General features: G+C 39.8%; 2 protein-coding genes across 2 annotated transcripts in view; one reads left to right on the forward strand and one right to left on the reverse strand.

Annotated features, from left to right (window-relative positions):
- The window catches only part of CDC73 (cell division cycle 73), a 102,502-nt gene that overhangs the window by 52,479 nt on the left and 22,845 nt on the right, over positions 1 to 27,178 (forward strand). The window lies entirely within an intron of this gene.
- Positions 1,756 to 9,851, reverse strand: B3GALT2 (beta-1,3-galactosyltransferase 2). The gene is made up of 2 exons (XM_066192267.1): positions 9,286 to 9,851; positions 1,756 to 4,577 (listed from the first exon to the last, which is right to left on the reverse strand). Exon 2 carries the CDS (start codon positions 4,443 to 4,445, stop codon positions 3,177 to 3,179), a length of 1,269 nt encoding a protein of 422 aa, XP_066048364.1. The 5' UTR covers positions 4,446 to 4,577; positions 9,286 to 9,851; the 3' UTR covers positions 1,756 to 3,176.

The following is a 27,178-nucleotide window of genomic DNA, read 5'->3' on the forward strand; positions in this document are numbered from 1 at the left end:
ATGACATCACAATTTTTTCTCCCATAATAACTTTTGAGTCATTATGACTTTTTATACTTGTTTTCAACCTGAAGCACACACACGGAGAAGTAAAAACATTTAAAGCAAGTGTTATACAAAATCTTGTACTTCTGTATTCAACGAATAGTTATATCCCTTTTCTTTACTGCATTGCAGACATGTTAGAGTTTTAGCTACAAGTTTGTATGCTATTGCTAATGAAAAATGCATTTTTTCCTTGCTGTATGGGGAAAGGAAGTAAGAGAACTTGTCCAAGCTTTTAATGATAGAATTAATTATTGCACTATTTTTAACATGAACTGTTTTTATATTCTAGTAGAGTGAGCAAATAGCTTAAACACAAGCTAGAAAATGGTAAAACATTCAGAGAAAAGAATGTAGAGTGTTGATTCTCTAATTGCATATTTCATCATACAAAATGATTCCCTTTTGTTTCTGAAAGCTTTGCAACAAACTGCAAGAAAACGGTATTTGGATGCAAATGTTTTTAGTAGCCTTTGACCATCTTGATAAGGATTCAGATATGTTTATGGAGTAGTCTCAACTTGCACCCAAACATTAATACAAATTTAAAAAATTATGTTGGGCCCTTAAAGGGCATTAAGCATGGCTTTTTATTTAGCATTGTGGTGCTCCTCACTAGTCCTGTAAGTAGCAGGAGGTTTGGTATGCTGAGCTCATGGGCATTGTGCCGTGGTTCTACCAAGCTTGGGCAGATCAGCATTGTGCAGGAGCTCCAAAGCCCAGCACCCAAGAGGTGGTTTGGCTGCCAAACTTGATGATTCCAGTGCCAAACTATTTATGGTTTAGTATTAACCTCTTGGACTACACCCAGGAGCCAGGAAGAGCATTTAGGACTAGCCAGAGTTGGTAAAATCAAGTACATCACAGTGGAGCTGGAAAGTGCCAAGGGCTGGGAGCAGCACTGAAGTCCTCTCCAGAAGGCTGGATTGTGTCCTTGGCCAGCACTGCCTGGGGAGAGGCCACTTATGGCATTGGGCATCTTCCAAAATTCAGTCCCCTGCAGTAGTAGCTGGCTTCCCACGCTCACTCTGGGGGTGTTGAGCCTGCCCACAGTGACCTTCGGCCAGGTGCCTTTCAGCTGGACGTCAGCTGTGGCCTGTGTTAGCTGGGAGTGAGCAGCACATCGAGTGGGGAAAGCTGCAGTGGGTGCTGAAAGCTCCCAAAACATCTGTCCAGGGCAGCTCTCTTCACATGAATGCCAGCAGGCATCGTGTAAACTGAGTGTATGAATTTCAATTTAGTTGGAGAAATCTCTGCAGAAGAGAGCTACTACTTTTACAGATTCTTACTTTCACCAAAACCAGACATTTATAGGATTTGAGGTGTGTTGGAAAGACACAGTCAGCACACCCCAAATACAGCAGAGGACGATATTTGCTGGAGGATCTAAAAAAAAATGGTGTTGAGCAAATTCCCATCTCCACCTTCCAGAGGACCTGCTGGAATTGCTTCGGAGGTGCATCCAGTGCCTTGCAGTTTGTTCATATGTGAGAGTTCCTGCAGACAGACAGCCTGAGAGCTGCTGAGAATGGTCAGTAATACAATTTATCTTCTCATTACAGAGGAGAAAACCCTGATGTGATCTCTGTACTGTGCATGAAAACCAGACTTTAAGGACTAGGGAACACTACAAAAACCAAGTAATACTAAAGCTAAGAATTTCTTTCTTCCTGAGTAGCTTTCCCAGAAAAAGTGAAATCTTAAGACCATAAATATAATCAATTTTATTAAATAATAAAAGTACATCAAATATTTGTATTTTATCCAATTAATAAGTCCCAGTCAACCAGAAAACTAATTGCAGTTTGATCATTTGCTGATGATCAGAGGTGGGTATTGCTTACCCTGGCACTGTGACAAGCAGTAATAACCTGAATCTGATACAACTCTGCTGTAACAGTTGGAAAATAAGCTTTAAAAGTTCTGTTTGTTAGAAAACTGCAAACCTGTAAATAGATTAAACCCACTTCTCACAATTTATTTTCAGTGGTTGTGATTTTAAATTGCTTAGATTTTGTTCCTGCCCATACTGCTGGCTGGAACTCTCAATCTTATTGTGACCTAGTCTTCCCCACCTATAAACTCAGGTGTGGGGCTTCATTTTCTCCAGCAGATATGTTTTCACTTGGTTTACCCTTGCTTTTTGTCAAACAGGAAAGGGCAAAACAACACGTTTGATTAGTTTTCTTCCGCTTTGCACAAAATGAAATTTTGTCAAGAATAGTGCAAGACTGGAACTTAGGTTTTACATTTCTCATCAGCCTCTGAGTTACTTTGAAGTTATGTAGGGAAATTAATAGCAGATCCAATGAATTTGCATGAAGGTTCCAAGTGGAATGAATGTTACTTGGCACCAGGTCTTAGGAGCTTGCCCTGTGACTTATAGAGAATGAAATAACTTTCAGTGAGCTCTTTGTGGACTGAAAGTTGCATCCAGAACCCCACTTGCATTCCTGAAGGCAATGTACAAAGCAAGTCTTTGCAACTTCGATTTCATTTATCTCTCCTTCCAAACCAAATAAGCAAACTTCTCAAAACTGGACCTACTTCAAGGGAGTACATTCTTAGTGCTTTAGAATTTATTGGTAGTGCCTTACTAAATCGTGACATTGCTAAATGTGTTGTACATTAAAGTAGTGTATAATAATTGTCATGTGGCATTTGAAGGTAAAACTGATCTGCCCTTTGTGCATTTCCTTAGTTTTTAATTTTTCATTTTATAGCGGTTCTGGATAATAAGAAATCATTACATGGAAGAGAACTAGAGCTATGAATGCACTCCTCACCATAAAATTTCAGTGTGGAAAATATGCTCAATTATATTTTACTGGCACATGAATCAGCAATCGTACCACCAAAGTGTGCATGCTTGTTATTGCATGTTAACACAGAAATCCTTACGTACCATTTTGGGTTTTTTTTTTTTTAAGTCTCAAATTAGCTGGGAAAACCTTTTGGTTATAATTTCATCATTTTCAAGAGCTATACTTCTTTTCTTTAACTTAAAAAAATAATTTGTGGCCTGCCCTGTGTGCTGGGCTCAGTCAGGGCTGTGCTGGGGCTGCTCCGTGGTCCCTGTCCATGCGCTGTTTATTTACAGGCGCCCCGCGGGGCCGGGCGGCAGAGCGCCCTCAGTGCAGTCTGCGGTGGCGGTACCTGCCGGCCTTGTCCTTGGCCGCGTTGGCGCAGGCGTTGTGCTTGTTCTGCTGCAAGTGGTTCCAGTATTTGATCAGTTCGCTAGGTTGGAACTGATGGGAGGTAATTAGGTGGCTGTATTTACAGCTGGAGTAAGAAACTCGCCAGTGATTGAAGACAAACTCGTTGGGTGGGGGCATGGGGTCAATCCGCAGCTTGGCAAGACAGATCCCCACATACACGTCCTCCAAATGTAAACGTCTGATGCTTAAGGAGACCTTAAAGATTTTTTCTGCTAAGTCTCCAGAAAAAACATAACCAGTTCCAGAGCAGAATACAGGATAACGTTCACTTGGATACAAATCAGGTGGCATATACCACTTGCTATCCTTGTTCCTATTAGGTGCATAACCTCTCATTAAATAACCTGTAAAATACTTGTGCCTCGGAGGAAGTTCTGGTTTCAGAAGCTTGTGTATTAAATATTCAGTATTGACAAACATATCGCTATCAGTTTTCATAACATATGGAACATGTGGACAGTAGGTTGCAACCCAGTTCATTCCCATCAGAGTTTTTATAGTTAAATTATAGTAGGTGTCCAAGTATTCTTGTTGAATGATGTCGTGGTACTGTCTGCTTTCTTCAAGGATGGTTCGCTGGAGGTATCCATTTACCTTGGTGCTTAAGCCCAACAAAAAAATCCGCACAATTTGGATGCCAGGTGTCAGGCTCTCGTTGCCCCAGGTCTGTCTAATCGCTTGTCTGGCCTCCACCTGGCCTGGCTCTGCAGCTATGAGCAGTATTAGAAAAGGGGTCTTTTCCTGGCACTTGTCAGGCTCGTTGATGACGTATTTGAAATGATAGGAAGTTGGATGCCCAGTGCCTTTCTCGTTGTAAATACTTCCATTGGCACTGAGGGTATTTTCCAACCCAGTGACTCCCTGTGGGGACAGGTCTGTGTTGTTCGGGTTGGTGACTGTCTGAGGCCTGAGTGTCTGAGGCACAGCATCTCTCCACATGTTCCTCAGAGAGCTGTGGTTGGTCTCGCTTTTTGTAGACCTAAATCCTCGTATGGTGTAAGACATGGGGTTTTCTCTGAATCCAGCCTTGCCTGGCAGCCAGTCGTGATGGTTAAAGAACAGAAACATGGCAAATAGAAACACCAGAGACACCAGGCCAATGAGATGGGTGCGAAATAGAGACCTTTTGGTATTCCAGGTCATCTTTGCCAAGCAGCAGTGTCGTCTTCTCCACTGAAGCATGTTGTAAGGATCCAGTGATGGGATATGAGACAATGCTCAAGGAAAAGGCTTTTCCTATTGGTTTAGAATCCACTGCTATTCTTTGGTATTCATTTTCCTTTGAGTTGAGTAATTGTCTGAAAATGGCTCACTCTGCAAAGAATTAAAAAAAACAAAATCAGAAATCTTTGATTTTACACACTCATACAGTTACAAACAGAAGCTGAAAAACTATAAAATTGAGTTAAATTTACTTTTCCAAAGAACAGCCCATGTCAATGGAAACAAGATTTGACTTATGCCAAAAGCCAACCTTGTTTTATGATTTAACTTGATTTGTTACCTTTTAAAAATGCTTTTTTGCCCGGTAGAAGTTTTAACAAACATTCTGGATACCAAAGATTAAGAGGAAAAAAAAATGGATCACGTTAGCAGTAAAAAGTGTGAAGTAGACGCAAATTGCTTCATATTCATGGCTGTGAAATCCTGGTGGAGTGTTTGAGAAGGACTGAATGAAAAAGCCTTGCTGGCAGATGGAAGGTTTATTGGCATTAATTAAAATTGATCTGACATGCAGAGGCTAGGATGGCTCACAGTTTTAAAGCCCTTTTTGCAAATGGCCATGCCTGGTGGTGGGACAGACGGCGCGGGGTTGGCGGTGGCAGAGCTGTGTTAGTCACAGGACACACTGCCTGACGCGTCTCCACCGGCCCCCACTGTGCAAGGAAAGTGAAGGAGAAGATGCACCTGTCAAAATTAATTTTCACTGCGCAGCCCTCAGATGCTAGTGCAGAATAACATTCCCGGTCACCTTTCAGGTACCTTTCACCTTCTACTCCACATCGAATGGAACACTGGGCTCTGTGGTGCCAGGCTCAGAGGCAGCTGAATTAAAATGAAGCTCTTGATTTTTAATAGACAGAGATCTTGGGTAATGGTCATTTTAATTGGAAATAAAATTGCTCAGGACTAAGTTTCTGGCCAGCTATCTGATGATCGCGATACTGGGTTGGTTTTCTTTTCCTCTATAAAAGTGTATGTGACTACGGTACGCAGCAGTTGGAAATTTCAAGTATTCTGACTGGCAGCTGTAGCTGTAGGAAAAAGTGCCAAAGTAATCTGTGCTTCATTTTCTCTTAAGTTTTTGTTCATATTCAGGAGCAGAGTCAGTATGGCAGCTTCATGATGCTGCATATTAAAAGCTGATCACATCATCTCGTAAATGAACTTTCACTGTACAATAGCAGTTCGTTTGTGATTTTCAATTTGCTCTAATTTATTCCTGGGCCCTAGGGTTTTGTATGGGAAAAAGGATGACAGTCGAACAAGAGTCCATAGAAAATGCAGTTTCTAATAGAAATATGTAATTTATTAATTGCTTCGCTATCTTCTTAAACCAATATTTGGATTAATTTGTGCATTTAAAAACTAAGCGATATGTTACATGGGAAATTTCAGGGTTTAACATTGTAAGGGAGTAATTCGAGATGTCAATCGACTAATAGGATATTAAGTTGTATGTGTGTGACGCAACATTCAGTCTGCCCTGTTCACGGAAGGGAATATTTTGTATTTCGGAAGGGTGGGCAGAGGGGTCCGAGTGCTGTTTGTTTTACTTCCCGCCGGTATTTTTACCAACACCCTCCGGGGCGAGCGGGAGCTGCCCCAGGGCCGGCCCCGCCGCCTCAGCCACCGCCGCCAGGGGGCGACGCTGCGCGGCGAGTGTGACGCGGGAAGGGCGCGCGCCGCCACTCCTGGGGAGCGCCCGCGCCCGGCCCGGGGGGCGCCCGAACGGCCCGGGCTGCTTTCGTGCCTTTGGTTTTAAAGCTTGCTGAAAGCGGCTCTGATTTTCTTATTTAAACTGTTCGGGGCTCATGCCACTTCCCGAGACTCAGCTGTCTCTGCAGAAATCATAAACGCTTGTGTCTAAACTGTGCACTTCAGGAATTAACCTGGCATTCCGCGCTCGTGCTGCTTTAACTCGAGTGCTGTCCTTACGGTAAAAGAAGATAAGCCCCAAATGTGCGAGACTCGTGTTTATTGCGACCATTTGCACCTGTTGGAAAAACAGAAGCTTCCCCTCAAAGCTCAGAATTTTTAGTTTGTCTGCAGATAGTGTGCAGTGAGTTGTAAATGAACACTCAGCTCTTCGGGAATATCTCTGTATAAGCAAACATAAATGTCACTTCAAAGGATAGCCTGGATCTCAGGGAAGTTAATTGTTTGATAGCAGATTGGAGGGCAGCAGTGGGAATGTTTGATTAATTGCTGTTCCATTGCATGCGTCCACAGTTCAGGAAGAAAATCAAAGCCAGAATTTCACGATTGCGGGGTAGCAGCTAGAACTCAGATTAATTTTGTCACACAGAATTGTTCAATTGTAGTTTTATACTACAGTCATTAGATGGAAATACTTGAGCAAAAGTGCACTGCGTTACTAATCTTTGTTTAATCTATAACTGAGGTAGTGTTTTGATGAGCACCTACTTCGATAAGGCAATAGGCGAAAGTGAGAATCTTAAGTTCCATAACTATTTGTGTAAACTGAAAACGGTTTGCAGGTGCTGTGTTTCCCTGGTGCACTGAGGAAGTGTCCCAGCCAAGGCAGTTGCAATGGCAGAAGCCCCTTTTTATTAGGCTGCATGCTTATATAATGCATATGAAAATAAGTTTTACAGTGAGGGGCAGAACTAGAATCAGAAGACATTTTAAAAGAGTCATATTTCCTTTATTCTTTTTTTTTCATATTTCTTTGATTTTTCAAGGTAGGAGTGTCTTAGAAAATCTGTCTCTGCCCTTTAAAAAGGCATTTTATGAATAGGGGAAGCACCCACATCTATATTGCATCTTCATAGAGCTATTGACTGAAAAAACCCAAATAACTTTGAGCTTATTTTCTTCGCAGTTGTGTGTAAAACATTTCAAAATATACAGTAGGGTATTAAGCATTGAAAATACAGCAACAACATTTGCACCTTTGAAAAAAAATATTCCACGCTAGGGTGCATGGTTTAAAAATAATGTAAAAAACTCTCAATAGATATTAAACCCACCATCAAATTGTATAATAAAAATATTATTTTCTCTCACTTGATTAGGGCTAGAGCATTATTTTTTCCCCAAATACTTAAAATTCCATTTCACAGAAAGGTTATGAACAGGCACCAACTATTGACAGTAGATAAGAAAACCTAAGTTCAGCAGAGGGTCTCTAGAACACTTATCTTGTCCTCTGAGAGTGTTTTGTTGCATGTAGCTGCATTTTGGAGATATCATTTGTGATAATGCTGCTTCATTTTTGGCACCTGGCAGTGCAGTCACTGATGCATTATCAAATGCCAAATACATAAACTGTGAATGCCTCTTGAATTTTTATTTGTGGTCTGTGCTCTGCTGGTGTTTTGGTTTCTGGTACTTGCAGTTCTGCTCTATAATTACAGCTTAGAAAATTGAAGCATTTGACTTCCTATTCACACGTCTTGGATTTTCATATTTTGATTAGCTGTGTGGGCAAACTCTTCAATTAGAGGGAAGAGTTCAAAAGGCAGCCAGAGTCTGTATTCTGATGAACAGCAGTTGCATATTGGGCCTCATTTAATGTGCCTGACTTCCCTTATGAAGTCCATTAATCTTTTGCACAAAACAGTATTTGGGATAAGGTTTGATGTGCAGGTTTTTAAATGCCTGATACCAATGTCTTACATTAGCCGGGTGTGCTTCTCCTGGAGTGTTGCCTGAAGGTACATTTTTTTTGTTGTTGTTTTAAAAGTTCTGTCAAGTGACTTTATATTCTAAATGTCTTAAAACTGATTTGAAACTGGTGTCTGATGTATGCATCCCTTGGTTTGTGAACGCTTTCCAGCTGCAGTTGTTTTACTTCATGTTGGCATTGCCTGGGGCAAAGAAAGCACATTGATATTGACATTTAATGATTTGTTATAGCTTATTGGTAGATTCTGCAGATAAGGACTTTCTTTTTGTGGTGTATTGAATTGCTGTAGATTTAGGTCTTAAATTTGTATTGCAAATATTCATCTTTTTTTTTTGCCACTTGTAAAGAAGTATTTAAATTTCAACAAAAATCAGGAATGAATGGCAATTAGATGGAATGTCATTTTACAATCCAAGTTAAACAGTCAGTGTTTTTCATATTAAACAGAAACTGCAGTGATGGCAGGAGATAAGTTACGTGCTTATAATTTTGAGTGTGTAGCGTTTGAAGGTTTCCTTTTGGGATGTCAGGGAGGCTGATGTTACTTGTAAATCGCGGTGTCTGCTTGCACTGCTGATGGTTTAAATCCTGCCCAGTCTTTTGCATGCTCCCCATTTATGCTTGGCCGGTAGTGCCCTTGTGACATTTTGCTTGTGTTTGGGGGGCAGAAAAGCAAGTGTAAAAAGGGCTGAGGGGACTTCTAAGATAATGTCTTTTGACTGTGTGGTCTGTTTTGATGGTTCAGTGCTCTCAGTATGTCACATTATGGCCATTTTACCGTGCTTTAAGATTACTTCAGATAAGGATTAATTCTGACCTAGTTTGGGAGGATTTCTAACTGGTTTTTCTGTATTGGAAGGGTTTGAGTTTTTAATTTCTCAGTTAAAAGCAATCATTACAGGAACTCCATTATCCCTTTTAATCCTTCCTCTCCAGCCACACCAGCCTTGGCAGACGGTGAGCAGTGCATTTAGTCAGTGTAAGGGAGTGACATTGTGCTGGGAGAGAGCAAAACCTGCTAGAATTCTTTCTCCCCGCTCAGAGACAGTGTTATCTCAGGGTTCTGCAAATTAGGAACGATCACTATCTGTAATGGCTGAAAAGGTAACAGACAAGCGAATGAATATCACACACAAGGGTTTGACATACCTTCCTTGGTCAGGCCATTTATGGTGCAGGATTATACCCACAGAAAATAGTTTGGGCACGCCATCACTTCAGCAAAAAAGATGCTGTCGACCATGCGCACATCCCCCACCAGCCCTGCTTCCTGCGACCGCTCTGCTCGGGATCCACCGTGTCCATCTGCCTGCCCGTTGCCGTGTTACCTTCCTTGCTTGGAAGTGGCGTCCTTGTCTCGGGGCTTTTTGTTCATGCTGCAGACAAAAGGACGGGAGTTGTTGCTGCTGGGCGCGGGGCGGGCTGGCGCTCACAGCCGCTGCATTGGTGCTCTCACATCTGGTGTCTCTCGGCTCGGACAATACGGGGCTGTGTTCTCCTCTCCTCAGGATCCATATTTCTGGTGGAAATGTTAGCAGGGAGGGCTCGTGCGTAGTGCCTCAGTTGTCTTCAGTAATAGGATCTCCCTCTGTTCCTTCCTTCATTGTTGCTAGGCAGTAATAGAAATGGTTTGGAGTTGTTTTAACCCAGAATTGTGGTGTATAAAATCCATTCCGTAGTTCTTCGGCTGCTGCACAGGCAGGCAGCAGTTTAAATGTGGGCTTTGACAGATGCTGTCTTCTGACAGAGCAGAATTTAACGTCACTGCTTGGCTGAATCCCACGTGATTGTTTGCATTCATTTTGACTAAATCCACAGGCAGACAGGAAGCTTTACAGGCTCTTGCTCTTATATGATAAATGATACATACTCAGTTCATGCACAGTGGTAGGTGAATAGTATAAAAATTGTATGATCATTAAGTGAAAATGTGAGGGGTTTTAAAGATTGTTTTCACTTTTCCTTGACACTGTGAGTTATGATTCTCTAGGAGATTTTTAATGCTAGACGTTCTATTCCCATTTTCCAAAAGCTGTTCTGCAGTGCGAGGGAATTATAAGCATTTAAATGCCGAAGCTTGATTTAACCCATTTGGCTCTCTTGGAATATAAATGGTCTGTGCCCTCACGCCAAAGAAAAGATAGAAATGTCTTTGTTTATGTTTCCTTTATTCATGCTTACTCTTTAAAAGCTGCTTTTTGTTATCTGGGGTTATTCAATTGGGCTGTGATGTTTAAGCACATGCTGTTAAGCTGCCTCTGCTGTTAATAGCTTTCTGCGGTGGTACTACTATGGTCTGGCATTGCAAAGTCAGGGGCACTTCATTTCAATTATTGATGAACCTAAAATATCTTTTGTCTGCTTACAGGTATACCTGTGTCATCAAATTTGTCTTTTTGGTCCTAAGTAAACTTGTATTCCTTTCATTTCTCTCCTTTCAATGACTGACCCTTCCCTGCTGAAGCATCTTATTATATTTACTGTATAAATAAAATACCATAATACCTGAGAAAATAGAGAGCTAGCAGCGTACTTACCCAGGTATTTATTAGTCACTGTGTTTGCCCACTCTGTTTTGAAAAGCTAATGACTAGCTCTTTAGGCTGCTTTTTTTTTTTTTTTTTTTTTTTTTTTTTTTTTTTTTAAGCCAAAAAGTAAAGAAACTGTGATTTATCTGGTGTGCCTGATTTGCAGGGTTTGGGGTAGGCATGTCCCTTACTGGGAAATAAGGCTTCCCCAGGCAGTCAGTGTGTTTTATTATTCTAGATACACAATATGATAATTTACTAGAAACGTAATCAGATTTAGATCCTCCTAACTAAATCATCTATGTACACTAACTCTCTCTATTAATTTAGTCTTGTTTGTAATGCATGCATTTCTTAACCTAATAGCAGTTTCCACAAATCCTTTGATCCTATCTGAGGACATTTTAGGATCATGAGCATATTTCCTAAATAGTAATTATAAATCTAAAGTACCTATCAGTAAAGATTTTGTATCTCCTCCAATCTAAACAAATGACTGTTTAAAAAATGGAGGGGAGGGGTCAGTGGGGGCCTGGAGCATGAGAACAGGGTCTGTGTCCAGCACCACTCACTGATCTGGGACCTTTATGAATAATTGAGAATCAGTGCATTGAGATGTTCCATATGTGCCCAGTCTATTCAACTTCTCACCTAAACCCACAGAACTTTCTTATGCCTGCCCTGTATAATATCCAGAATTTGGTGTAGTCAGTTGCTGGGCACACAAAACTTGTGAGAGTGTGGCCAGGACTCGTCCCAGTTTACTGCACTCTGGGCTATGAGTAGGAAACCAGGTGGGTTATTCATGTGGTCAGTGCATCCGTGGGGACTTAGGCAGAAGGAAGTAATGCTTTTGTCAGACGCTAACATGTAAATCTGCTTCTGAGTTTTCAGTTTTCAGACAAGACACGTAACCTTGTATTTGGGAAATGAGTTGAAATCTTAACAGAATGGTTATTAAAATCGATGCTGTTTCAATTTAGTTTATTTGCCATGGCTTCACTGTACCTGGTTCCTAAAGCTTGGGAGCTATAGGTAGGATGTTCATGTATTATATTGGAAGAAGGAGAGCTGTTTCTATTCTTCTATAAGTGCTCATTAGTAAATATTAAAGGTACAAAAATCCCAAGGGCTGGTTTTCTAAAGAGAATCCTTTTTAAAGTAAATTTAGCAGGGAACAGACATCAGCTTCGGCTTTTAATTAAATGGCCATATCCCTTGTGTGTAGCCTGTAAAGTTCAGGCAGAGCTGTTGTCTGTTGGTATGTGTAAAAATTGTCATCTTGCCTTGTGAACAAATTGAGTATTGAATCCTTAAATATTAATGATCAATTTATTTTGTTCATTCTCTTTTTATTTTTTTTTTCCAAATAAAGTATGAACAGTTCTTTAGTCATCTTATAGAAAAGTAAGAAAAAACTTTGATTTTTGTACTGCTTTCCATCTGGGAGTGGCTGATTTAGCTTTAGAGTCAAAGTTTTGGGATGAATTTCCTTTTCTTTTCTAGCACTTTGTTCTTTGCTGCTTTCCTATGATACTGTGCATTTGTGGGTATTTCAGGAGGGCAGGTCTTGCTTTGGACTGGAAATAGGAGCTGCAGGTTTCAGTAATCTTGCTGGGCTGGAGGTTGAAATGAGCTTTATTTCAGCCCAATCTCAGCGCGAGGGGTCAGTTGACTGCTTGTTCTCGATGCAGGGAGTAGTGTGTTCTGTAATGTTACTATGGTTACATCCGAAATTAGAAGCTGCAATGTTAGTGTTTGAAAGGCTGCCACCTATTAAGGCTCCAAGGAGTAAGTGAAGATGTACAGCCTGTGTGAGGAATACGGAGTTACTGTGACCAGGAGCCCGAGTGCTCAGCGAGTCCTGCACACAGACCAGGAGGAGAGGAGAGGGCTGCTCGCAATACCCTGTGCATGTGACCACTTGGAACTGAGCAAAATGGACCAGTGCAAAACAAACTTGTGGTGATTTGGAATATTCCATTAACTCAACGCTTTAGGTGTTGTTTTTAGAGGGTGTCAGCAGAGTTTTGTCTAACTGGTTTTATAGTAAACACTTAGGTTGAGCCATTCAGTAAAATTGTGTCTTGACAACATTAGCAGAAATTCCTCAAACTGATTTGGAATAATTGCAGTAGTCAGGCATGTACTGCTTGGTAACTTCTGCCTGGTGGCACAAGCCCCTTGAGAGTTCAAATAGTTAGGCCATAGGTGACCTATCACTATTCCCATATGGACTGTGCTTTCTGGATTCTCTACGAATACTTTGCAAAGTTCATTTTATCATAGTTAAATGGAGTATTATATCAACTGTAATGTGTTGAAAACCTTTCAAGTGACAGTTCAGAATGATTAATGGCAACATTTTCAAGATTGGGTATTCTTATTTCTGAGCTTTATTTTTACCTTCTGGAAATTTGTTAATACAGAGTGTCATAAATGCTTAGTTTTAATTTTCCATGTTGAGAATGATACTCATTCTGCTCTTTTCTTAAAAAAAAAAAAAACCAACCCAAAACTTCTCCAGTAAGTTTGTCTAGAGTAGAGACAGGGTTGGAAAATACTTGGAATTTGCTTGGCTACTCTGATATCCCAGCATGTTTCTTAGCTATCCCAGACATGTTTGTAATTTAATGAAAAATAGCAATCTGGAAATGACCACAAGTGTCAGTATTGCCTGCCTTATTTTGCTTAGTAGATTTTCACCATTGCTTAGCTGATAGTGAAACGCAGCTTTTACACTTGGTGCATTCTTTTATAAATGGTCAAGATTTTGCACTCTGTTCTAATAACACCCAAGCCATAAACTTGGTGATTTCATTAGTTACTGAGTGTCCTAACTTCAGAACTGGAATGCAGCAATATAGATCAACCTATAGAACTAGAAAAAGTCCCCAGTTATTAGGAAACATGCATCATGTTTTATGTAGTTGATTATTACATCTTACTGCATAAGGAATATAAGCACATCCCCAACTTCACAAGGTTGTGAGAGGGGAAAGTCCAAGTGATGTTTTTAAGTCAGAAGGGTGTTTCTTGGGAATCGTTTCAAGGAGATATTCTATAATTTTAAAGTTTGTATTTTTTTATTAAGTAAACTGATGTTCTAGGAGTCCAGTTAGAATTCAGTCTGTCCTCCTATCACAGCTATGTTCTTAGAGGAACTCAGGTTTGGAGTGCTTCAAAAATCACTCAAAAAGCCAAAATACAAAATATAAAGTTTTGGTCTGCTTTGATTCACTTCTGGTTTTGTGTGTTACACAAATGTATATTGGACTACTTTCAAGATGTGTTTCTTTTTTCAATACTGTGTTGTTTTCTTTATCATATCTTTTCTTTCTTCTGTATTCTGATTTTTCATATCTTCCCCCAGGCGTTGCATGCAATTATTGCTGATCTCAAGTGCTAAATGCAGATTTTATTCTTCCAGGGGATGGACAACATAATTTCATTTGTATTGTGCAGGATTTTTGGTTGTGTGGTTCTCCCCTGATGAACTGACAAGCCATTGCCAGCAGAATATTTTCTGCCTGTCACAAGTATTGCTTTTGCATTCTGAGAAGAGCAGGGACTTTATGAAGCTTTGATTCAGCACAGCAGGGGAGAGGAAGCCAAGCAGCTGAAGTACCAAAAATTCACAGGCAGTTTACGGTGGGAAATGGGCTGGTGTTTTCCCACTTACCTCATGGCTTGTTTCATTTACCTTGCACTATATGATCAAGGCACCCCTAACACCCACCCTCACAATCCCAGCATGAGAATTAGAAATAAAAACTCCAGTTCTTACAGAAAGTGAGACTCCGGTGGAAGAGCTGGTACTAAATATCCAATATCAAAGCATGGAAGGTGGAATGAAGATGGCATCCTGTTGGAGATAATAGGCACTAGCTTTTATTCTGAGGAAGGAAAATGTCTAGTTCCAGCTGCTGTCACCTGTCCAGGCCTTGTCTCTGCCTGATTCCTTCCTTTTCTGCCCCTTTTTCCTCAGGCTATCCTCAGACTCTTGAGGCACCCCACACTTCTCTCCCAGTAACTTCAAGAGGCTTGGCTCATCAGGTTCAGCAAAGGATGCAGATATCCTGCCCAGCACTCTTCCATGCTGAAGAAGCTACGCAAATGATTTTTTTTGTGTGTGTGTGTGTGTGAGACCAATTAAGAGATTAGCAGCTCCAACTGTTCATCCTCTCACTAAGTTTTTTCCCCCGTGTGTATGGTTTGTACAGGAATATGGAGACATTTTGTCAGCCTCAAATTCTTTAGTACTGATATTGGTGATGCCTCTGTTTAGTGAATGTTAAATAATGTGAAATTGAAGAACTGGACTTCCAGAGCTGTCAGAATTTCCTGTGGCTTGGGGTTGAGACCTGTACTGACTCTTTCCATCTGTCACATTTCCTCAGTAGCTTTACTATGTTAATTCCGACAGCTCCATCCTGTAGGTATCCTCATTTACAGCTAATTCTGGGGGACATGAAAGGTTTACAGCAGAAATAACAAAGATTTACCAAGTGCCTTAAATGCCTGAATCCTTTTCTTCAAGCACAGATGCTTAAACTGGGAAAACCAACAAAATCTGTGAAAAAAAATCCTTTCTTCAGTGACTCAAGAGATCCTATTTGTGTAATAAATTTCAGCAATATTTGTTCATAGCCAACAGAAAACCTGGATCATAAAATGGAGAATAAATCCCCTTTTAAGAGCAATTCCCTATTGCCCTTTTTTTGACATGTTGGAGGAACTGCAATTGCTCCAAACACTGTGCACATCACCCAGTCTGACAGAACTGCTTCAGCCTGGCCAGCTGGGGACATGTCCTGGTTTTACCCAATATTGTTCCACCTTCATGTTTCCCTCAATTTTCTGTAGCTCCCAATTAGTGGAGATTAGGCTGCAGACATTCCACTTCTAAAATTCACATTAAACTTAAATGATACCATTCCTTGAGTGGCTTCCAAGGAAAAGGAAGCTCTGCTATGGAAATCATGGATTTTGTCTGAATAACTGTGCTCATAATTCCTTCTGTAATCTGTGTAAGACTCTAGATTAATTTCATGAGCCTGAGGATTTTTCTCACACAAATTACTAATGTAGAGTCAGTAACCAGGACTTCTAGTCTTCAAATACTTGATTTAGAGGAAATCCTCAGAGTCTGAGTTGTATGATGTAAATTGACAGAGAATATTGATTGAGAACTAGAGAATTTCTATTTTCTGTTATTTTCTACTATCTTAAGCTATATTTCAAGCTGAAATTCCAGGTGGTTAGTTTTCTGCAATTTAGTGGCTTCTAACAGAAGAAGAAATCAGAGACAGCTCTCTTGCATCTTGTCAACCTCAAGACACAATATTGAGAATCATTAATGCATTCTGTAGGGAGGTGTGTCTGTAACAGAAAAAATACTGGTTGTATTTACTATAATAATGCTAAATTAATTAAATTTGGCCTAAAATTCAAGATGATATTTTTCTGTTAGGTATATAATCTTGCAATTCATAATCAGCATCTGCAAAGAGTTCTGATGTGTCTTGCTGTAGTAAATTCATAGAGGGCATTTGTCATCTAAAAAACCCCACCCTGCTTCTTAAAAATGTACAAAAACCTGTCATCCTCTTAAAAACCCCACAAAATCTCATGACCTTGGATGATGGATTGCATATTGTAGATTCATTGAAGTCTTCTCCTCTTGAGGATTTGTGTAATCAAACATTCAGACTTCTCTAAGTGCTTTTTCTGTAAGTTTTGGTTAATGCATGCTTGTTTTATCAATGTGCAAGTATTATGATTTACATTGCATATCAAAAGATTGAACTGTTGATGAGACCAAATCTGACCCACTTTTTTAATGGGTTTTTTCTTTCCCTCACACCTTTGGATTTCCATGTTAGTCTTTGCCTTGGTGTTCCTTATTTTGTCAAATATAAAAAGCCCTTCTATTGTGTTTCTAGGTAAACAAGCAAAGTGATAAATAGAATAAAAATTCCTTCTTAATTTAATAAGGCCTGGATATAGTACAGAAAGGGAATCCCTTTGTTTGAGAATCTAGGTCATCTCATAAAGAAAAGGTTTCCCTACTGTGAAAAATTTGCATTTGCTATTTTCTTTGGTTTTTCTTTTTCTCTTTTCCCTTATGATGTGCCAGTATCTGTACTCTTAAGCTGTGTTTGCCTGATGACAAGAGGGGAAGAGGTTTTTTATTCCCTGTAATTAAATGTCACTTATCTGAGGTGCATGGGAGGAAGGGAGTGAGCCAGGAGATCCGTCAGTGAGGTGGGAAACGCTGGGTGCAGCAGGAAAGGTTGGAGCAGCTCTCTGGGATCTCTGTTCTCCTCTCCCTGGCAGGTTGGTTGGGAGCAGTGCCAGAGTCAAACTGGCTCTGTGTCTGCACAGGATAATGTACACAATCTCCTGAGCCTTGTGGAATGTGGACCATGTGGGAATAGATGCACCAGCCTGCTCAGAAGAGGCTGGTGCAGCCCTAAGTCCCGTGTGGCTGGAGCTCCTAAGCTCTGATGACTCTGTGCGGAATTGCCTGCTCATTCCTGGAACAATGCTGAGGCATCCATGAGATGCCTGCAGGAGTTATAAATAGCAGCTCCATGCTGGGTGGCAGGGCTGTGGCTGAAGGCCTGCTGGCTTGGGAAGGAAGTGAGCAGTGGTTCTGAGATGCTGCCCTGAGCTAAGGAAATTGTGAAATCTGAGGCATCATCTGGAATGGAAAATACGCTGCCTGCAAGTATCTGATCCCAGCTGATTGAGATCTGGGGGTGATAATAAGCTGGGGTTTTCCTTAGAACAGCTTTCATAGTGGTAGTGCCTTCAGATGTATTTCTTCAGACTAGGCACTAGTCAGTGACAGAAATTTTTGTTGGAGGAGATAAGGATTTTTGCTCCCCTTCAGAACAGGCACATATTCATTCCCCCAAGGATATGCCAATGCAGAACCTGCAAAATAAGGAAGAGATATGTAGTCTGGCATTAACTCTTGATTAGTTGTTTTTTCTTACATTTTTGAAACGTCTTTTTGGAAGCACAGGAATAAATAGAGACGTGTGAGGTCTCTGGTCTGTGTACTTATTATCAGCCCATTGAGCTACATGTAAAATTACTCTGCTGCCCGTGCTCAAAAGGTGATGCTGCTGTTTTGTTCTGGTGTTTTTCTCATAAAAGTAGAGCACAACCTGACTAAGACAAGGAAGTTATTGGATGAGTCTCTCTATGAAATTGAATCTGTTTGTGACTGGTAAAGCCATCCTAAGCACGTACAGAAAGTTCCAAGATGTCATAACAGGGGAATCTTGTTACACTTTGTGGTTTTTTTTTTTTTTTTTTTTTTTTTTTTTTTTTTTTTTTTTTTTGTCTCTCATTGAAATCTTGGCATTGAAAGCCTAACTCTATTCCAAAACATTGTCTGCTCTTAGTGGTTTACTCATTTTTATTTCCTGCCACTTAAGTGTTCAGTTTTCTGGACTGAAGGGATTTTACTTTGCAACACACTGCTGTAAAAAAAAAAACCAACTTATTTATTTTTTGTCATTGACATTAGGCTTTTCAAAGGTGAAACAGCTATTTGGAGTACCAGGACAGATGTGAGGGCTGAAGGAGAGCTGAGGAGGTCTTCTGCTTATGGCAGATTTCCTTCAGATAAACTGTGAAATCCCCAGGATCATCATGGATGACTGATGGTTGCTTATGCGTGAGGAGCAGAAATAATGGTTTTAGGGAACCTTACCTGTGAAATGTGCTGACTGGCAGTCTGTCATCTCCAGTGGTTATTCACAGTGGGAGGTTCTTAAAGATGAATTTGTGTGTGTGTGTGTGTGTGTACAGAGCAAGAGGGCAGAGCCATTTGAAAACTTTCAGAACCTGTTTTGTGGTGCACTTTTGGGTCTGCTCATTTAGGGGTTATTTTTTTGCAGCGATGGGTGAAGCCTGTATAAAAGTTACAGCGTTACAGGAAGATCCTAAAATCTGTTGGTTTTGAGGACCCCTTTTCCTGTCCTCATCTTTGAACAGAATGGCCCCAGACTATGGGAGACCTTGTCAGTTGACCTTTATTTAAGAGAATGCATTTCTGCACTACCAAAAATACAGCTGAGAACAGTCATGTGATAAACCAGTTCTCCTAGTGCGATGCTAGAAGCTTGGAGATAGACTATCTGGTGTATGGATTGTGTGTAAAATGAAAAAAAATTAAAGTTGAATGCTGTCATCTTAGTGCTTTGAGAAGGGCTTAATTTAATCTTCTGTACTAAAGAGAGAAGAATAATGGGGAATTTAGATATAATGCCAAAGGAAGCTGAAAGCAGAGGCAGAAGCCCAAATGGAAAAATTCCTCTTTTGTGATACAGCCAGAAGCCTTCCTGTATTTTAAGTTAATGCATGATTTATTGCCACTGCAGTTAGTTTTTGATATGGGCATGTAACATCATCAGCTTTTATTTGCTCCAGCAGGGGAGTATGAATGATATGTTTCTTCAGGATACCAATGCCAACAGCCATTTGCACAATCTCTTTGTGTATGGTATTGTAGCAATAATACACAGATCCTGTTGAAGCCATGCTAGCACTGAAAACGTTGAAGACACTTCTTTAAACATCTCTATTTCTCAAGAAGCACAAAAGTAGAAAGCTTTGTTGTTCTGCTGCAAATACAGTATATATTCTTCTATTGTTTGTCCTCAATATAAGAATCTGTGATGTGTGACTGGAATGCTTTTGTGTCCCAGGTGGCTTTGTTAGGTGATGATTAATATTGTGATGCTGTTGCTTGGTCCTCCTATGTGATTACTTTTGGAAGGAAATCAGCCATGTCCAAAGGCTGTATTACTTTTGGCAATGAGCCAGGCTTTTAGGACACGCTGAAATGGAGACAACTGAAACTTTAATGTATGTTGTCTGTTTGTTCTCTGGGTATAAACCAGAAGGTTTTAATTTGTTGTTGTGTTTGGGGGATTATTAGGTTGGGTTTTGTTTTCTTTAATTTTGGAATCTATAGGACAAGCGTAAAGGCTTAATTGAGGAAATTGAAGAATTTTTGGGTTCAGGTGGCTGCCTGGCTCTTTCTGCTGACATGCACAGTAGTATGATTTTGTGCTCTGTAGTAGTGATACCTGCAAAATACTTTAACATTTTTATCTATTTACATCTGTACCCAGGGAGGGAAACTACAGGCCTTTTGTAGTTACCCAGTTGCACTCAGTGGAAATTTCTTGATGAAAGGGGAATAATAAATGTTTTGGTCTGATTTGAACGCTCCTTCCTAATTGTAAATAAAAGAATATTTTAATTAAAACAGACTTCTGGAGTGAGAGTTCTACGATGAAAAGTATGTGTTGGAATGGATCTCAGAGGGAAAGCTGGAGACAGAGAGAACTGGAGGGCAGGGTGATAAATGGCACATAACAGCACCAAACCCTTGGCATTTTTATTCGGGGTGTTTGATTATGATGCTGCATATGAAATTTCTGCATCCTGCAGCCAAAGAAAAGGTAGTCTAGAAGGCAGTTTTTGTCAGAGCTGCTGTGACTGGTGTAAGAAGAATGCGATTACTGCAAATTTTGGGAGTGCTGGCTTCAGAATATTGTACTGAGAAAAATAGGTTAATGATGTTGACTCTAGGTGGGAGCAGCCATTTGAGGACACTGAGAGCACAAGTTTGGGTTGTTTTTTTTTTTTCAAAGATGTTTGGTTGTGTTGAATATCTAAGCTTACCTATGGGAACCTGCAGGTAAGTAACTCCTAAAGTGTAATATTAAGTTTGTGGTACTATCCATACGCTGCTTAGGAACTTTGTAGGTTTGAAGTTTCTGTGTAAATTCTTTTGAATCCCAAATAGTCTCCATCCCCTTTTCTTGTGGGAAAATGTTTCCAAGAGTGTGTTTATATTGTTGAAATCTGAATATAAACATTTCAGTCCAACAATAGATGTGTTTTCTTTGTGTTGGCATCTTCTGTTTTGCCTGATGCAAATGTGTAAAGTCATGGGGCAGAAAGAAACATTGCAATCAAATGTCAGCTGTGGTCATAATAGTTCTCAAAATAAGGCTTTTTCATAGGGCAAGCCTGGACACTGGTTTCTCTCCTTTTGGATTTGTAGTGAAATAAAAGTTCATTCACAACATGACCAGTAACTTTGTGCTTGGGGGTAGATTTTCCAGCTTCTTGTGGTAAAATCTGAGCGTAGCTCAGTTCCTCTGAACACATTATCAGCCTGCTAACAAGGACTGTTGTGGGGCTGCATGTGAGGGAAGGAGATGGGGAGCACAGTCTGGGCTGGCAGGACGGGAGAAGTCCCAGCCCCAGGTGCAGGTGGGTTTGGTGCTGAAAGCTTTGTTGGAAGCTTTTGTCACAGTTCCCCTGCATTTAACCTTGCATATGCTGGGTCTAAGTGCAGTGCGTAATAAACGTTTCACAGGGTCTGTTCTAAGAAGGGGAAATTACCAATTTGTGGTCTTGGCAAGGCGAAGTGATACGTTTTGCTGCCACTGTGGTCAGGGGTGCTTAGCTACAGTGTTATAAACCAAAAAACGTCTGTTCTCCCCTGGTCCTCTCACCCCTGTCCTCAAGAAAACTCTGCTTGCATCCTGATTTGATGCACTTTATCTTCATGGTAAACAACATATTTTCTTCCTTTCAGCCTGTTTCTTTCAAAATGAGTTAGAGCAATAAAATCTGTAAAGTAAGAGCAGGACAGGATCTGGGGGGTCTGTGAGTTGTGGTGTTCCTTTGGTTAATTTTAACTTTTTTTTCCCGGATGTCAGCTAAAACTGAACTTGTGAACTGAGGCAGCTGGGGCAGGACAAATGTTCAGAGACAGAATTCTGGTTATCTTGTAGGCAGGTTAAAATATCCAGTTTTTCCCGTCTGGGGGAATTACAGGGTATGGATAACTGCAGCATATCCAAGTCCAGAAATCTTAACACTTTTGTGCTGGACTAAAACTCAGAGTTTTTTGCAGAGAATTACTGCTCTATTTCTAACTTGCTTGTCTCATGTTGTACAGATCTCTCTTGTGCCTCAGTATCTTGTCAATAGTTTTATCACCAGCACCCAAGACAGTGAATCTGCTCTGTCTGAACAAGACAATGTGTTGATCCGAGGGCTTTAACCGGTATTGTGCTGGGGTTTCACTACTCTGTTTGCAAATGTCATAGATAATTTCAATAAATACACTTATGTTTTACTTTTGCCTATACTTAATGTTCTGTCACTTAACTTTGCTATAGCCATTAAAGCAAAATGGATTCTTGTGGGCATCCCACAAGAATCTCTTGGGATGTGCATTTGTAAAAGTCACAAAGTAAAAAAGTACCAGAAGAGTTGAGAAGAGATAGCACAAGTTTCATGACCAGAATTACTCAGCTGACTGCAAATGTGTGGTTTAGTATTACCGACAGCTTTGTTACAGTTACAGCAGATCTCACAATCATCACCTTTTAGGGTTTAATAAAAAGTATCTGTGCTTTTTCAGCTGAATTTGTGTAGCAGATGAGCTGTTGTTCATCCAGGAAGCCTGGAGTACAAGGCACTCTGCAATTTGAACATTTTTTAGCCATTTTTTCTGGTCTGTGGAAGTTCAAAATAGCCCTTTCCATATCCAAGTGGTTACAGTCCCTTGAAAGCTCACATCCATCGCTGTCATCACTCAAGCCCTCATCTCTTGGCTTGTTTGTTACATTTTTTTATAGCTGCAGCTAAAGCTTTTGATCCTGAAAAACACATCTTTGAACTCAGCAGTGTTTTTTCGAGGCAACACAAACAACTTGGAGTTCATTGCTCTACTGTTCAGCTTTGCACATTGGCTCCTCAAGGAATTCAGTTTCAGGATTTTCCCCAGATATTTTAATTCTTGCTGGGTGATTACTTGGAAAATTGTTTTCATCTCTCTGCCCATGACCACCCATGAAAATTGTGTTTCTTGTAACATAATGCAGTATATGAGATAGTGCTGGGATTGCTAAAGCTGGTGAAGTACAGAAGAATAATATTAAAACTACTTTTCAGTGAATAGAAAGGAGAAGATCACATCAGGATAAAGTACAACTGAGAACAACTGGTGCTGGATAAATTTGTCGAACAAGCAATCATGAAATAACCCAAGGTCTTTAATAACTGCCTGTGTATTAGAATTCTAATCCAGCATCCCCTGTGTTGTAGCAATAGGAGCCAGTATAAGCAGGGGAAGGCTGGAAAGAGCCTCAGCACTTTCTGTTGCGTTGACGTGTTTGACAGCATCCCATGAAGTTATTCAGTTACTTGGGTCTTGATTAATTTTTTTTTTTTGTTGTTGTTGTTGTTTTTTTTTTTTTAAAGAAATTTTTATACAGAAGTCAAGGATCCATCTGTATTCATTTAGGTACCTGCAGAGCTTTTAAAAATATTCTTCTCACACCAAGCATTCCACGAGTCTTTCTAGAAGTTGCAAAGGATCCTTTCTGAGGTCACGGAGACCTCTGCTCATGTATTGTTCACTGAGTGAAGGTGCAAGAGGGGTCTTCCTGCTGCTCTGTACTGAGCAGCATTTTCTGTAATGTAAATGTGTCTGTTCCCTTGAATCCCATTTCCAAAGTTGAATCTGAACACAAAAACAACAGTGCTGCTCTCTGTGTTTGGAATTTGCATGCCAGTTGTGCTGTTGGGCAAATGGATTGCTTGAGCCCCATATTCTGTGATATTTCTGATGAAAACCACTTCCTGTGAGTGACTAGTCCCTGTCCTCAGAGGCAGTGTTGGAACTAGATAGTTATGAATGTGTGAAATTGTAAGTTAGAGGCTCAAACATGAGCCAGTTGCAGTAAATTCACAATTAGATACAAATTCCAGTTCTGAGAATACAAAATCCAGTTCTGGATGTGTCCTGGGCTGATTGTGGCATGCAGAAAACCAGTAGGGTAGAAACCTTTACACCTGGCTTTTGAGAAGGATGTAACAATCACTTAAACTGGGCTTCTGAAAACCCTTCCTGGCTTCCAAGTAATATGTGTGAGGCTGGCTTAGATAACTAACCCAAAGGGAAAGAATTCTAAGCAAAAATAATGTTTTAGTGTTAACTGCCTTTGTCTTTTCACTCAGTTCGAGGAAATGAGTCATTGAAATGAACATAGGTGGGTATAGGCAAGCCTTTATTTTTCAAATGAACAAACAAGTCCTCTGGAGTTCTCAGGATTAAGAGTTGTTGTTTTTGATGAAAACAGCTTATCCCCAGGAAAATGGAAATGCTTAAATGTTTAATCTTCATCACCAACATCCCTCTTGTGCTCAAAAATTGCTATTTCTATAGCAACAGTTCGAGTTTATGTGACAGATGTAAATTCAAGACCAAGTTCTTAATTTTACAGATATTCTGTACAATAAAGGTGGGAGGAGCTCTAGCACACTCCTGAGAGGACTCTTCAGAGGGTTGGATAGTTTAATGTCGCTGTGGGGTGAGACAGGGATGTGACATTAACACATTGAGTTTGTACTCACGTTTATTGTGCAGCAGCTCCTTTTACAGGGCTTTCGCATTTCCCGTGCTTACAGACACGATTGGGTAAGGGTCTGAGCTCTGCCCAGCTCACTGGGCACTGATATGGGGTCTCTGTGCTTCAGAGGGGTCGGCTGAGGTTCTCTGTCTGGGATTGAATCCCACCTGTCATTGTGTCTGGGGCCTTGTTTGCTTCGAGCTGGGCTGGTGGAGCTGGTGTCTGTTAAGACAAATCATCTGTGCAGATATAGTCCAGCTATATCTGTCACAGCTTAACTTGGGGGTAATGGTTTTAAAACATCTCAATAGTTGTGGCTTTGATTAATTCTTTTCAAAAGTTTCTCCAATGATTTCTGTTATTGTTATTGTTGCAGCCTTTTTATATGCTTTTTTTGTCCCTAGTTGCTCACTAGTCACTACAGTTTTCTTTTAGATTCAGTTGTGATTTGGTTTGTTTTCTTTGCTGAACCAGAATACTTCCTAAGATATCAATAAGCAGTCCAGGTAATTCAGTCACGTTTAGAGTGAATTTCTTTTAACCTGGTAATGAACAGGAAATTGCAGTGAATATTTTTCATTCAATGACACCCATTGCCAGGTCTCGCCTGGGACTGAAAACACCCATCAGTTCTGTTTATCATATTTAACAGTGTCAGGGTTTTCAAATTTGAATAATCTTGTCAGTTTTAATTCTGTAATGGATTAATAAAGGACCAGATTTGTAAGTGAAAGTTTAATTTGGTGGTGTGGTACAACAAGTGTTAGTGTTTAAGTTTGGGTAGTCCCTGGGTGGCACCAGCAGAGTTTTATTTGTGCCACCCTCCCCTGGTTCTCCTTTACCCCCCACCTCCATCCCTGTAGTGCTGTGCTCATTCTGATTTCCTTACTCTTGTGAAATCTGTTATATGTACTTCATTATTTGGAAAACTATAATGAGGCTTCTATTACCTTTGTAAGATTGACATTGAATTTTCTGGCGTGAAACTGAATTTCAGGATTGGAAGTCTTCTATGGATCAGACATGACCCTCACTATAATACATTTTGTTATAATACATTAAAGGTTGGACTCAATGAGCTTGAAGGTCTTTTCCAAATTTAATAATTCTATGATGAGTTTTGTATTTTGAAATAAAAATGTTCTGTATATTTTTATCGGTCCTCTTTGTCTTGTCGCATCAACATTTAGTTGTCCAAGTACAAAAAAGTGAATCTATGCTGTTATTTTCTTTAGGTAGTTGGTATGGGAGTCCTTTGATAAATACTGGTAAACCTCTGTGAAAATCTGTTCTGTAAAAATATCTTTAATTCTGCTTAAACTCCCACTCTCCCTTCCAGGAAATAAGGAAGTTGAAACAATATAAACAGTAGAAATGACCTTTTCATTAATATTGCAAACAGTGGAAGTGAAAGTGACTATAATATTAGAAGTATTTGTACAATAGTTAGATCCTGTTATCAAATTCTGTTTTTTTTACTGTATAGTTTAAAATTAGGAAGGCAGTTAAAAGCTTGCAATTTATTATTTAAGTATGTCTTAGGGGCCTGCCTGCAGATTTGTGTGTGCATAGAAGTATGAAAATAAACTATACCAGTTTAATATATAAATAAAATGATTATGTGAAACACTAGTTAAAACATTACTAAAATTTTCATGATTCAAAGAGAAGTCAGAGAATTATTGGGAAGGCTGCAGAGGCAGAGCCACTGATTTGGATTATTTTGCGTGACGCTGAAAGGCTTGGATTTTTTTTTCCCAAGGCTTCTAGGGGCTTTAATTTTTTTGAACAAAGCTCTGTGTTTTTCAGAATCCAATTTATATGAAATAGATGTTTCTATCAGGCTTCAGGTAGGGCATCTGGACCAGATTTTTAGATACCTGCTTTGAAGTCAACCCTTTGTTTTGGCTGTTTGTTCATACAGTGATATATGCAATATTTAATTTAGAGAAAAGTCGTATTCTTTTAAACTATGCAGTTGTTTTAGGTTTTTTCATAGTTCTTTAGGCTGGCTTTACAAAAATTTTCAAAGGTTCAATACTTTAAGTCAGGAAACGATAATAGAGTTGCCGGTAATTAAAGTGAGTTTTTTACAGTTTCTTATACCCTAGATTGAATAGATATATTGAAGTCTCTTCTGTTATCTTTATCTAAAGATAAATTTTGCAGGCTTTCCATCCACATGTACTTATTTTCTTTCTCTTTTGAATCCAAGTTTTCCTGTGCTCCTCCTCACAAACAGAGCTGTCTTTGGGTGAATTCTGTCATGGCTGGTGAAGCTGGAAGCTGCTCTGTGTTTTACATGCAAGCAGTTGCTAACACTTCTTGCAAAATCAAATGTTCCTTTTTGCTTCCACTACATCTGGGCAGGAGCATACAAGCTACCCAATAATTTTCAGATTTTGGGTGAAATTCTGGGACTAATTTAAATATTATTAAGGAACAAGATAGTAATTTAATTTACGAAATTAAAACCACAAGATGGCATCAAATTGTCAACTCTGTCCTTTGCTCTTAATGTTTTTTTTTTTTTAAGGTCACAATACTACAGGCTCTGTCAATGTCTACATAGAAACCAGTTGGGAAAGGGAATATGCAATGAAAGAATTTTTCCTTCCACCATTTGAAGGTGCCATAAGATGTCTTTAATAATTTGGTTTTAAACAGGAGAGTTTATTTTCTAAAGTGTAGCAGGACTTACTGTTCAGGCAATTTTTCATTCCAGGTGGGAAATAAAGGTAACCTAACTGGATGTTAATGTTCATTTAGACCTAAGAAAAGCATTAAGTATCTAAAATACAGACTTTTTTCTAAAATATAGGAAAATAACAGTTGGGTCCTGATGAGTCTGTCAGGTAAATATCGGTAATAGGTCATTTTTGTTAATTAATACACATAATTGCTGTTTTTTAAAAAATGTTATTTTTAGAAAAGTCAAAAAACACTCCTAAAGGTTTTAAAAGGTGTCTAAAAGAAAACAAACAGATAAACAAACGCCCAACACCCACTCTTAAAACTTCAACGCTGTACTAACCACATGTACTGAGCTGT

Source organism: Chamaea fasciata, unplaced genomic scaffold, assembly GCF_029207755.1.
Source record: "Chamaea fasciata isolate MVZ Bird 193981 ecotype frontalis unplaced genomic scaffold, bChaFas1.0.hap1 SCAF_10, whole genome shotgun sequence".
Lineage (NCBI taxonomy): Eukaryota > Metazoa > Chordata > Aves > Passeriformes > Sylviidae > Chamaea > Chamaea fasciata.